The sequence below is a fragment of the Patagioenas fasciata genome, chromosome 3 (genome assembly GCF_037038585.1).
Source record: "Patagioenas fasciata isolate bPatFas1 chromosome 3, bPatFas1.hap1, whole genome shotgun sequence".
Taxonomy (NCBI): Eukaryota; Metazoa; Chordata; class Aves; order Columbiformes; family Columbidae; genus Patagioenas; species Patagioenas fasciata.
Window position 1 is genome coordinate 1,104,615 of NC_092522.1, and position 12,025 is coordinate 1,116,639.

A 12,025-nucleotide genomic window follows, 5' to 3' on the forward strand; every position below is an offset into this window, starting at 1 on the left:
GGCAAATCCCTCTTTTGTCGCCGTTGTGGCCTTCACAGCAGCCTGCCCTGAAGACACCAAGAGTTGATATATACACAAGTGGGGCAGGGTTTAAATAATCAGGACAAACCTAAGCGAAGTGGGGATGTTGCCATGTATGAGCTGCTGGAGTTCACGTTCCCTTTCCAGCTCTGCCTCCTTGTGCATCGATCTAAATAGATGTGACTGTGAATTGCTGTTCTGTCAGGTCGATCCTTGCCAAGGGGGGTGTCCTGTACGTGAAGCTGCGGGCCGGGCAGCGCTCCTACAAGGAGGACCCCATGGGCTGGCGCAGCCTCTTGGCACAGAGCGTGACCCACCGCAGCTCCGAAGCTCGGGCCTTCAAGGTATCGCTCCCAAACCGCTTCCCCACCGGGAGTTCTGCCTGCCCCCGGGGTTGTTATTTACTTCCAGCGCCCAGCTCTGCCCCACGGTTACAAGAGCTGAAGTTACGTGCTTTGCTGGAGGGAAAGGAAGTCGGGTGGCTTTCACAGGGCATAATGAGTGCTTGCCGTGGGCAGGCAGGAGCCTCGGGCACGTTTTTTGCCCGTGATGCGCTTTCGATGTAGGTTACGGTCTTCTCGTGTGCTGGGGAAGGAAGCGTTGGGTATAAATTGCTATTACGTTTGCGCAGTCAAACCAAAATGTTCATTTCGAGAGTGTATTTTAATCTGTTTTTTCAGCCAGAAGCAATCCCAGCTTTCACTTCCGATCCTGCGCTGGTTTTGTTCGCCGATTATTTTTGCAAACCGACCGTGAACATGGGCCAGGTACGATGCCCAGACGCGGACTGGCGTGGTTTATCCTTGCACAGGTAACAGGTGGGAAAATCCTGCAGCAAAGCGAGGAACAGAATCCAGCCCTTCAAGTAGCGGGGACGGGGAATATTCTAAGGGCTCTTTTGTGATACAAAGGTGTAAAACAGGTTTGACCCTACACTTTTTGTTGTGTGTGTTTTTACCTTTGCTTTTATCGGTTGCTGTTGTTTGTCCACACTGCTTGCATTCATCACAGGACGTGTTTAACAAATCCTGAGAGCCGTGCTCAGTGTCCTGAAGCATTTAGGTGAAGTCACTGCAGAAGGGTTCGGGTGTTTCACGCTGTATTTCTTTGCACAAAATGTTTTAAAGGAGGGAGTAAAATACAGCTGCATTATGCCTGGTTTTACTAAGCCCAAGAATGAAAGCAAACTCTGTAGCATCGTTAGCTGTTGCTAATTTATACAGTGGGTTAGTTTTAATGGAAGGCAATCCGAGCAGTGCAAGAACCTGAAATAAATAGTATCTGATGTGTGTGCGTTCTTAACCATGCGTCTTTTATCAGAAACAGGAAATCCTGGATCTTTTCTGCTTGATTCTTTATGACTGTGTTACCCGAGAAAATCCAGAGATGCTGCCCACGTACATCGCCATAGATCAGGTGGGTGAACACTTTTCTTTTTTAAAAGTTGTGCTTTGGCATAAGTTCAGTGTAGGTGATAGAATAACCTAAGTTAATGAAAACTGGACTTAACCAGAAACATTAGCAGCGGTTTTTCTCGGTAGGTTCTCGAAGGGCAGCCCGTGGCAAGAGGGGGTTTAGGGTTCATGCGTTTTGTGTTTATGGCGGCAGCATTTCTTTCCCATTCTCACAGATGCTTTGTATTTCCCCTCCGCCAGGCTGTGAGGAGGTTAGAGAGGAGAGAAATGTCCGAGACGTTTGAGCTGTGGCAGATAAAGCTGGTGTTAGAATTCTTCAGTTCCAGAAGCCACCAGGAGAGGCTGAGCAGGAATCCAAGCCGAGGGCTCTTCATGAACTCCGAGTTCCTGCCTTTGATGAAGTGCGCGATCGACAACACTTTGGATCAGTGGCTGCAAGGTAGAGATGGTAACGCTAATCCCGCTCAGTTCGGCATTCTTATTGTTGATTCCATTTGCCTCGAAAGCACTGAAAAGCGGTAACTGAAGGGAGGATTTCGTGGAGCGGAGACGAGGGGTGAGCGCAGCGGGGACGTCACGGGTGTCTGGTGTGTTTTGCAGACGGCGGGGACGTGTCTCTGCACTCGTACCTGAGCGGGCGGGCGGCGGAGGGGCCGCAGCGCAGCATGCTGGCGTGTTTCCTCGTCTACCACGCCGTCCCCACGCCGGGGCAGCTGGCGGCCGGGGGCCTGGAAGGTGAGCCTGGGGTCTGTGCTGTGAGTTACGTGACAGCGTGCGTCTCCTGGGAAAGCTCTTCCCTCCCTTTATATTCTTTAATTAGCTCAAATCTGGGTGTGAAAAGTAGAGGCTGTATGCAGGGCTAAAGAGGGGAGAATTAGCCTGGATAAAGTCTTGGCTTTTTCCTGACCTGTGGGTAAGGATGTTCCTGCAGGCAGCAGGATGGAAAAAGACAGGCCGTAATGGGGAAGTTGTTCTCTTTTATTTTGGAGCCAGCCATATCCCAAATTTTGAGCGGCGGAGGAACACGCAGGTCGACTCAATATGAGTGATAAAGCATAGTTCGATTTATTAACCCTAATAGCATATACTTATACAGTTCATGATAATTATGCATACCTGTCACCTACTAATTGGCTTAAGCTCTAACAGTCACATTTGCATGGTCCTCCTACTTGCAGCTGCTGGCTATGCTTACTCTACATTCTTGTGCTCTTGAAAGCTGTTTGTGAAACTCTACCAAGGTCTCAGTGACCTTGCTGATTTTACTGAAACAGCGGTTCCCACTGTGGCCTAGTCTTGCTACTTACGCTAAGGCCTTCAGAACAAGCTCTGCTCGTACAACTAAGCCATTCTCCAACACCAAATGTCCTTTAAATCTCTCATTTCTATACGTACATGACAAGAGCAGTCGCCTGCTCTTGGAGGTTCCAGCTCTTTGGGACCTGTGGAAATTCTGGGCCGTTTCGCTGCAGGTTAACGTGGCCATTTCCCAGTCAGGTGGTTGGATTTCTCTCCATCTCAAAAGCCTTGTGTGGGAATCCTGGTTTTCTGTGCCCTCTGTTCTGGGAGTTCCCACCACGCTCGAGTTTAGGATTTATTATAATTTTGACATAACAGCTTCTTAACCAGCGTTGCGACCACACGAGCGGCGCGCGTCCCCGCACCCCGGCTGGCTCTCCCTCCCTCCCCGACGGCTCCTTTACACCAACTCGCTCTCATTTTCCGCCTTGCTTTGATGCGTTTCAGGGAGCACGCGGTTCTCGGAGCTGCTGCTGAAGTTCCGGCAGTGGAACGTGCCGGTGCGGGCGCTGCTCCGGCTGGCGCCGCTGCTGCTCCGCAACCCGCACGCCATGGTGCTCTAGGGCGCTTTTGGAGCTTCCCAAACGACGTCAACTTCAAACTTGTCCCCAGGTGCGGTGACGTATGGCCAGGAGTTATTTATAAATTGTTACAGTGGATTAAAAAATTGTTAAAGTGAACTAATAATAAATTTACTTTTGTAACTAAGGGTTGCTTACGAATGTCTTTTTGCGGGGAATTCGGAGAAGAGCTTGGCTGGGAACTGTAAAATGTCCTTGTTTTTATAACGGCTTCCCTTGTGAGGCACCTTAAGCATCTTCCACGAGGTGCTGGAGGGGATGGGCAGCCCCAAAGTGCCCAACTTGCTCTTCCTCTTGGCTCAGGGCTGGCGCACGGTGCCCCGTGTGCTTTCCAAGAGCCGCCAACACCATGCAGCCTCATCCAAGCCTTATTTATGTGTTTTTGTCTCATAAAGGCTACCGCGTCTCTCTTACATAAGCACACACACCCCGTAAGGATAAATCGCTCCGGCTCACCCACGACACTGTTTACATCTTTTTTTTTTTTTTTTACTAATTTTTTTCTTCTTTTCTGATCTTTGTTCTGCGATTAGTCAGTGGCTGCTGAGAAAACACCTGCCTGCACTGCGCTGCGTTGTGTCTGGGCAAGAACTGAAACTGCTTACAGGCGATTTAAATAATTGGGCATTGGTTTGTGTCTCCTTCGCCTGCGCTCCGCTGCCTCTCTGTGTTTCCCCAGGGCGCTGAGCCCGGAGCGGAGCTGCTTCCACGCTTGTTATGTTTCATAAACCAGACCTTCTTAATGTTATTAAAAAGAAAATGTTTATGTATTAACCAAGGGTTTTAAGCAGCTCAAGGCATCCTGAAATAAGGAACGAGCTCCAAGCAGATGGAACTCGGGACAATCCCAACTCCCTCCCCTTTTTTAATCTGATTTCCTTGGCAAATCGGTGTTTTGTTCTGGGAGAGGTCAAGTCTTCAACCAACACGATGGATGAAGAGCTCGAAGGCTGTGGAGCTGGATCTGGCCGTCCATGCAGCTTGGGGAAGTCCTCTCTTCCTTCTAGATTGGGGAAAAGTGAAGCGTTAAACCCTCACTTCCCAAAACAAATGGAACTTTTGCTTTCCCTGGCTCTCCACCCCACCTCTTCTCACCTGGAATGTTTCCCTGAGCCTCCTGAAGCCCAACCACAAACACAGAACAAATTGCGCAGGTTTATTCTTTATTTTAAATTCTCTTTGTTGCTTTTTCTGCCCTGTGAATACTGCAAGAGGGAAAGGGCAAACAGCACAAACCAGTGCAAATGCTGGATTTGGGGTGAAAAAGCAAGACCCTGGTGACTTGGGAAGCTGTGACATGAAGCTGCATTTGATCGAGAAGAAAATGGAAAAGCAAAGCCCTGGAAGGAGCTGCAAAGCGCAGCAGCTTCCCTGGGGCTGGAGGAATCATCTCCCCAGGGCTGGAGGAGCCATCTCCCTGGGGTTGCGAGTTTGCAGTGCCTGGGGCTCCATCTCCTCGTGATTGGGGGCTCCATACCCCCCAGGCTTGGAAGCTACGTTTCCCCAGGGTTAGGGGCTTCATCTCCCGGGGGTCAGAGCTTCCATCTCCCCGGGCTTGGGGGCTCCATCTCCCTGGGGTTGGAGATTCCATCTCCCCGGGGTTTGAGGCTCCATCTCCTGGGGCTTAGAGCTTCCATCTCCCTGGGCTTGGGGGCTCCATCTCCTGGGGGTCAGAGGCACCATCTCCCTGGGTTTGGGGGCTCCATCTCCCCAGGGTTGGGGGCTCCATCTCCTCAGGGTCAGAGGCACCATCTGCCTGGGTTTGATGGCTTCATCTCCCTGGGTTTGGAGGCTCCACCTCCCCGGGGTTGGAGGCTCCATCTCCCCCGGGGTTGGAGGCTCCATCTCCTGGGGGTCAGAGCTTCCATCTCCCCAGGGTTGGGGGCTCCATCTCCTGGGGGTCAGAGACACTATCTCCCTGGGTTTGGGGGCTCCATCTCCCATCTCCCCGGGGTTGGGGGCTCCATCTCCTCAGGGTCAGAGGCACCATCTGCCTGGGTTTGGTGGCTTCATCTCCCTGGGTTTGGAGGCTCCATCTCCCCGGGGTCGGAGGCTCCATCTCCCCGGGGTCGGAGGCTCCATCTCCCCCGGGGTTGGAGGCTCCATCTCCCCCGGGGTTGGAGGCTCCATCTCCTGGGGGTCAGAGCTTCCATCTCCCCAGGGTCAGAGGCTCCATCTTCCCGGGGTCGGGGGCTCGCAGTGCCCGTGGTTGTGTCACCCCCTCCTGCCCTTGCAGCAGCCCGGTTGTGGGGGGGCGAAGCCGGTCGTGTGTGTTTGCCGAGAGGCTTCCTGTTTCCTTTTGAAGGCTTTTAGCAGAATTTGAAAGCAGCCGCCGCCGCGACCTGGACCAATGGTGTGGGCAGAGCCCCGGGAGGCTCGGCTCCGGCTGCCGGGCGCCCGTTACGAATTGTCGGCCCCGCTCCGCCGGCTCCCCCGACCCTGAGGGGGCTCCCCCGACCCTGGGGATGCTGCTCCGGTCCTGGGGGGGCTGCCTGGGCCCCGGGGTCCCTCTGCCTGCCAGGGTAAGCTGCTATTTACTGCTGCTTTCGCGAGCTGGTTGCTTTAGCTGCTGGCTGGGAGTTGCAAAATTAATATATATATATGCAAGAGATTTTACAGCGCCTTGCGCGCTGCTGGGTGCTACTTGGTGCTGGGCTCTCCCAAGCTGAGTATTTTGAATTTTGCACGTTTAAACTGCGAGCGCTGGGTTTGGGTTTTTGCTGCGGGTCCCTGGGCACCCCGGGTTGGGGGGGATCTGCTTGGGGGGCGCTGGGAGGACTTCGGGGGTGCCCTGGCTGAGAGGGGTCCCCCGCAGCATCACTGCTTGGGGGGCTCTGCAGAGGGCAGCAGCTCTGCTCGGAGATGGGGGGGTAACTGGGTCTCCTGCACCCATCAGCAGCGCCCTGGGGCTCTCCCTGCCCCGCTGGGGTGCCCTGCCCGGGTCGCTGCGGGTGGCAGCTCCTGGCACAGCCGGGGACAGAGCCTGGGCTGCTCCGGGATCACATCTGGCTACCCAGGGTTCTCCATCACCTTCCTGGGGGGTTATTTTTGTGGCGTGCCCACAAGCAGTTTGGGGGCTCTCCCCTGGGCTTTGGGGGCCCAGGGGCAGCGCTGACGTGACCTCCTGCATCTCCCAGGGTCCCACCACCCAGGACCTGCCGTATTTTGCCGTGGGAAGTGAATCCATCCATCCAAATCAGCCCAGACCACGCTCGCTTGGGCTCCACAAAGGATTTAACAACCCCACGGGTGCCTGTGGGCGCTCAGGGTCCTGCTTGGTCATTTTTTGCTTTTAATCTCGATTGGTGCCCTTGGAGGTCCCCACTGTGACCATGGGGGAGATCGCAGCTTCTCCAGCCCATCCCATGGACCGCAACGCCGGTTCAGCTGCCCCATCCATCACTTTGCCATCACCGTTGGGGGCCGAGGTCGCCAGCGTGGTGGCCTCGTGGCCGCTGGAGCGCGGCGCCTGTTCAACCCCGGGCCTGCCCCATCGCCTTCCCGGCCCAGTTCCCTTTTTCAGCCAGGGTGCACAGTTTTTTGGTGACAGTGACCTCTGCCGGCACCGCTGCCGGGGCCCGGTGTCACCGCCTTGGCCCCCGTGTCACCCAGCTGCATCCCACCCGTCCATCACCCACCGGCCACCTCTCCCTCTTCCCACCTTTGTCACAAATGGGGAAATTATTCGGTTAATGGAGGTCAATCCTGCCCTCCCAGCACCACCTCCAGCCCCGGCTGTCGCATTAATCTCCCGGCAAAGCCCTTGCAGGTAGTGCCGGTGTTTTGGTGAGCGCCGTGGGGGACGCAGCTGCCAGCTCCGCTCTGAACCGCCAAACGTTACCAAAAGGTCTCCCCAGGACAGCCCAAAAACCGAAAACCCGTCAGGGATTTAATTGCAGAGCCACGCTGCCAACCTCCCGTGACTCATGTAAATAGAGATGTTACAACCGGTGACTAATCCCGGTAGTGCTTTCTGCAAGTGTTTCATCTCCATTCACGTTTCAAGTTAGCGTTTTTCACGATTTAAAAGAATAACCATAATAATGTTTAAAAACCCGAACCGACGGGGCGATTTTACAAGAAAGAGAGGGGAAGGAAGCGCTTTGGCCGCCCGCTCGGGTTTGGTCGGGTGGAGGATGCTGAGCTGGTGGGACCGGTCACCGCGGCTCTGCTCATGGGGTGGGTGTCTGCCCGTGCCCTGCCCGCATAGGCAAAGGGGCTTTGTCCCCTGGCAATGCCACCAGCGTCCCCGTGCAGCTGGGGGAGCAGGTGGCGGCGAGTTTTGGGAGCCGCGGGGCGGCGGCGGCCGGGACAGTGACTCAGAGGCACTTTGGGGCTCTGTGGTTTTGCTTTCATGGTTTTGCTGTGACTTAGCGCCTCGGGGTTTTTGCGCCGTGTGGGAAGGCAGGTGCCGGCGGGTCGCCCGTCCCGCGGGGCGCTTTGGGGTCGTTGCTTTGGCCCCTACCCATTTCCGCAGCCGGACCCCACGGGCGGTGACCAGCAGTGGCATCTCCTGGTCCATCCTGCATCTCCCCAGGGGTCCGAGCATCCCCGGGCGCTCAGTCCCACTGGGAAATCCACCTCACAGGGCTTTCTCTGCAGGGCTCCGTGCTCCACATCCACACCCAGAATGAAAGGCAAACCCAAACCTCTCGCTGCTGCTTCACCCCACGCTCCCCCAGCACCCCGCTCCCTGGCAGAAAAACGAAGCCAAGGCAGCATTTGTGGTGTGTTTGCTTTTATTTTTTGCAATTCGTCTTCTCTGCCTATTTCTTTTCACACTGCGAGGAGTGAGGCTTCACAAATCGGGTGGTTCCCCTGGTGCCGGCTGATGCTCCCGCTCCCCGTGCCGCCCTGTGCCCAACGGGAACGCTTCCCACCCCTTCAGAGCTCCTTGTTGTCTTTTTAAGAGGAAAATTGGATTTTTGACGGTGAAAAACGTTTCCCAAAAAACCCCTGCAACCCGTTTTCTGCAGAAACCTCTGCAGCTGCAGGCTGGAGGGGGCCGGCGCTTTCCAGAGAAATACTCGTGAATGTTTTCCATCCTTATTGCAATGGGAAGTGGGAAAGGAGGACCCACCATCCCTTTGCTTTTTGGGGCAATACCCGAGCTTTAGGGGCTGGGGAAAGCCCGGAGGCCCGGGGGAGAGCAGGAGCCGGCAGCATCGGTGCTTTAGTGCTGATAAACTCACCTACAAACAGCACGGGGATGTGAAACAGCCCAAGAGGGATGGAGCAGTTCAGATCACCACGGGGCTATGCGCAGAAATATATAATTAACCCCTCTATATTCCCTCTATAAGCACCATCATGGTGTTTTTTGCCGCCCCGTGGGCGCTTGCATCCGTCGGATGAGCCAGAGCATCGCCCGTGGGCCACAAGCACGGCCGGTGGCAAGCGGTGGGTTCAGCCCTGTGCTTTGTGTTGTCACCAAAGCGCCTGCGGTGACACCGAGCTGGGGAGCTGGTGGTGACGGTGGCAGAAGGGTTAAAGCCGCCCTGAGCTGCGGGGATGCTGGAGGATGTAGGGACAAAGCGCGGATGCTGGGGACGCTCGGAGGGGGCTGAGCCACCGCCGCAGCCACCGCCGCGTGGTGGATCTGATTTATCTTAAATAGCGTGAATTTGCAAAAGGCTGAGTAAAGTGTCCCCCCCCCCGGGGCTGTTTGCTGCCACCTGACTCATCTCTGAACTCCGGCGGAATCAGGGGGCACAAACCTGCCGGTAAAAGCCATTTTCGGGTCGGTTCATTTTCCTGAAACACATCAGAACCGCCGTCCCGGCCGCGGCGAAATCGCACAGAGCAGAAACCCGGGGTGAAAACCGGGGGGGTGGGACAGAAACGGGGCGGCAGGTCCCTCAGCTGGGGACGGGGAGGGCTCGGAGTGGGGGGAGCATCTGGGAGCCGCTTGGCAGAGCCCCCCCCATCCCCAGGACGGAGCATTTTGGTGCGTTAGGTCCCCTCCCCGGTCCCTCCGCTGCCACCGTGACCTGTGTGGGTTTGGCTGCGAGCCCTGGGAAACGAGACCTTTCCCTTTCCGATGGGAAAAAACCCCCGAGCCTTTCCCGGGGGGAGCCCGTGGTCCATGGGAAAATCTCCTTTTCCCTCATCCCGAACGGGGGGGGGCGATGGGAATATAACCCCTATAAACCCGCCGGCACGTCCCGGGCCGGCAGCTGCGCCGAGGAGACACCAGGTAGGAGCGGGATGGGCTTGTGGTCCAGAGGTGCAGGAACCGGGGTGGTGTGGGACACTGGGGTGCGTGGGGCTGGTATGGGAGGAGGCAGCTGCCCCCCAAGCGGGGGGCTCTGTGGTACCCCAGCCACAAGGCCGGGGCTGCACTGGAAAGGCTGCAATTCGCCCCGGTTGGTGGAATTTTTATCCATCCATGTTCTATCCACGCTGCCCTTTCCCCACTGCGGACCATCCTCGCAGCCCAGGGGAGGACGCTAAACACGGCTTTCGTCTGTTTCCCCGACATTCCCCTGCTTTATTGATATTATTTATGAATATTTCCACTAATTTTTCATATTTAAGCATTAATGGCATTCCACGCGGGTCTGAGCTTCCCCCAGAGAAGCTGCTATTAAACCCTCATCATCAAATGGGTCGTGTGGGGAGCGCAGGGATGAATTCCTGGTGCTTGAGCATCCTGCCCCGACAGCACAAAGCCCCCATTTCCCCCCCTGTGCCACAAAACCATCCTGGTGTAAACCTGGACCTGGTGCAAACCTGGAGTTGGTGTAAACCTGGAACTGGTGCAAACCTGGAGGCAAGAGGGTGAAACATCCACGCGTCCGGCATTCTCGTTACCACTAATGAAGATCTCCTTCCTCCGCAGGTGATGCCCTGGAACAGAAGCATCAGATGAGGTTTTTCAGCCAGGATAAATGGAAACCAGGCTGTTTTCCCACGGGGTGTTGTTAAGCCGGGCTGATGGAGCTCCGAGTTGCGGCGGGTGAGTCCATGGGGCACGGCTGCGAGCAGAGATCGACACGGGGTTTGGGATGGGGTTTTTTTTCCCCCTTCCCAATTATTTTGGTTGTCATCACTTAATGGTGGGAAATAAGTGACATCTGTGCCTGTGCAGCCAGGATTATTGTTGGTTTTTAACAACAGGCGCTGGCTCTGCAGGCGCTGGAATGAGCCGCCATTGGGGTGAGTGTCTCCATGGGGCGGGTGGTTCGGGGTGCCCAGTGCCAATTTTGGGGGGGACCACCCAGCTGGGGCACCCCCCCTATCCCTGGAGATCATACCCTGGTTTGGGGAGGGGGGCTTGGGTGCCGCGGGGACCCCCATCCCCACCGCCGTCCCAGAGCATCACGTCGGGGCTCGGCGGCTGGGAACGGGTGTTTTTTCGGAGGTTGTGCCGTTCCCGTAAAGGCGAGCGGGGCCGGCGCGTCGCGGGGCCACGTGACCAGGGTTTTTTGGTAACTTGGCGCCCGTTTGACGAAGAAGAGGGAAGGAAAAACCCCCACGGAGCGGGGTGGGAGGCGCTGCGGCTCGCGTGGGCTCGCCGGCCAAAAATGAGTCAGCAGCCAGCGGGAGAGGGGAGATGCCGGCCCCGGGATGCTCTTCCCCTTTGGTGCTGGTGCTGGTGGGGCCGTGCAGGGGTGCAGCGTCCCCCCTCTTTTCCCTTTCTTGTGTTTCCCGCCTGGTTGTTGCGCGGCAGAGCAAGAGAAATGGTTTTATTCTGAAGGCGAGCAAGCGTTAATCTCGGCATCCTGACCCCGACCACAAACCCCGCTTTGAAGCCCGAGCGCGGTCACCTCGCGCTGGCAAAAGGGTTGACGGAGCTGGGGGGACTGAGGCAGCGCAGCCGGATTTTGGCAGCCCCGTCCCTCGCTCGGGGGCGGGGGTGGCGGGGGTACGGCTCGGTGTGGTGTCCCTGTCACCCAAGTCACAGCGCAGCCCCGGGGCTGGTGCGGGTTGGTGATGCTGGGTGTCCAGGTCAAACAGTTTTGGGGATTTTGGCTCACGGGGCCTTAAAAATAGGAAAAAAAGCACCTCCAAGGACCCAAGTGTGAATTTGGTGTGGGTGGGGTTACGGTGCCGCTCCTGGGTGATGGACCTGGTCCCCAGCACATGTCACCATCCATCCCTGGATGTACCACCATCAGTCCCTGGATGTGCCACCATCCCTCTCCTCCATGTGCCACCATTCGTCCCTGGATGTGCCACCATCTGTCCCTTCCATGTGCCACCATCCATCCCTGGATGTGCCACTATCCGTCCCCTGCATGTGCCACTATCCGTCCATGGAAGTGCCACCATCTGTCCCTTCCATGTGCCACCATCCATCCCTTCCATGTGCCACCATCCGTCCCTGGATGTGCCACCATCTGTTCCTTCCATGTGCCACCATCCACCCCCTCCATGTGCCACCATTCATCCCTTCCATGTGCCACCATCCATCCCTGGATGTGCCACTATCCGTCCCCTGCATGTGCCACCATCCGTCCCTGGATGTGCCACCATCCGTCCCTTCCATGTGCCACCATCCACGCCTGGATGTGCCACCATCTGTCCCTTCCATGTGCCACCATCCATCCCTGGATGTGCCACCATCCGTCCCTTCCATGTGCCACCATCCATCCCCTCCATGTGCCACCATCTGTCCCTTCCATGTGCCACCATCTGTCCCCTCCCTGTTCCACCGTCCATCCCCATCATGTCCCACCCCCATCCCTCCACATGCCACCATCCACC

At 56.5% G+C, this 12,025-nt stretch overlaps 1 protein-coding gene across 2 annotated transcripts in view; it reads left to right on the plus strand.

Annotated features, from left to right (window-relative positions):
• The window catches only part of ANAPC1 (anaphase promoting complex subunit 1), a 29,734-nt gene extending 26,291 nt beyond the window's left edge, over positions 1-3,443 (plus strand). For both annotated transcript variants that reach the window (XM_065833445.2, XM_065833446.2), the window contains exons 42-47: positions 227-365; positions 702-788; positions 1,342-1,437; positions 1,677-1,875; positions 2,037-2,171; positions 3,183-3,443. In XM_065833445.2, coding sequence (XP_065689517.2) covers positions 227-365; positions 702-788; positions 1,342-1,437; positions 1,677-1,875; positions 2,037-2,171; positions 3,183-3,298 — 772 coding nt within the window. In that variant the 3' untranslated portion in view covers positions 3,299-3,443. The remainder of the gene's footprint in view (positions 1-226; positions 366-701; positions 789-1,341; positions 1,438-1,676; positions 1,876-2,036; positions 2,172-3,182) is intronic.
• The last annotated feature ends 8,582 nt before the right edge of the window (positions 3,444-12,025 follow it).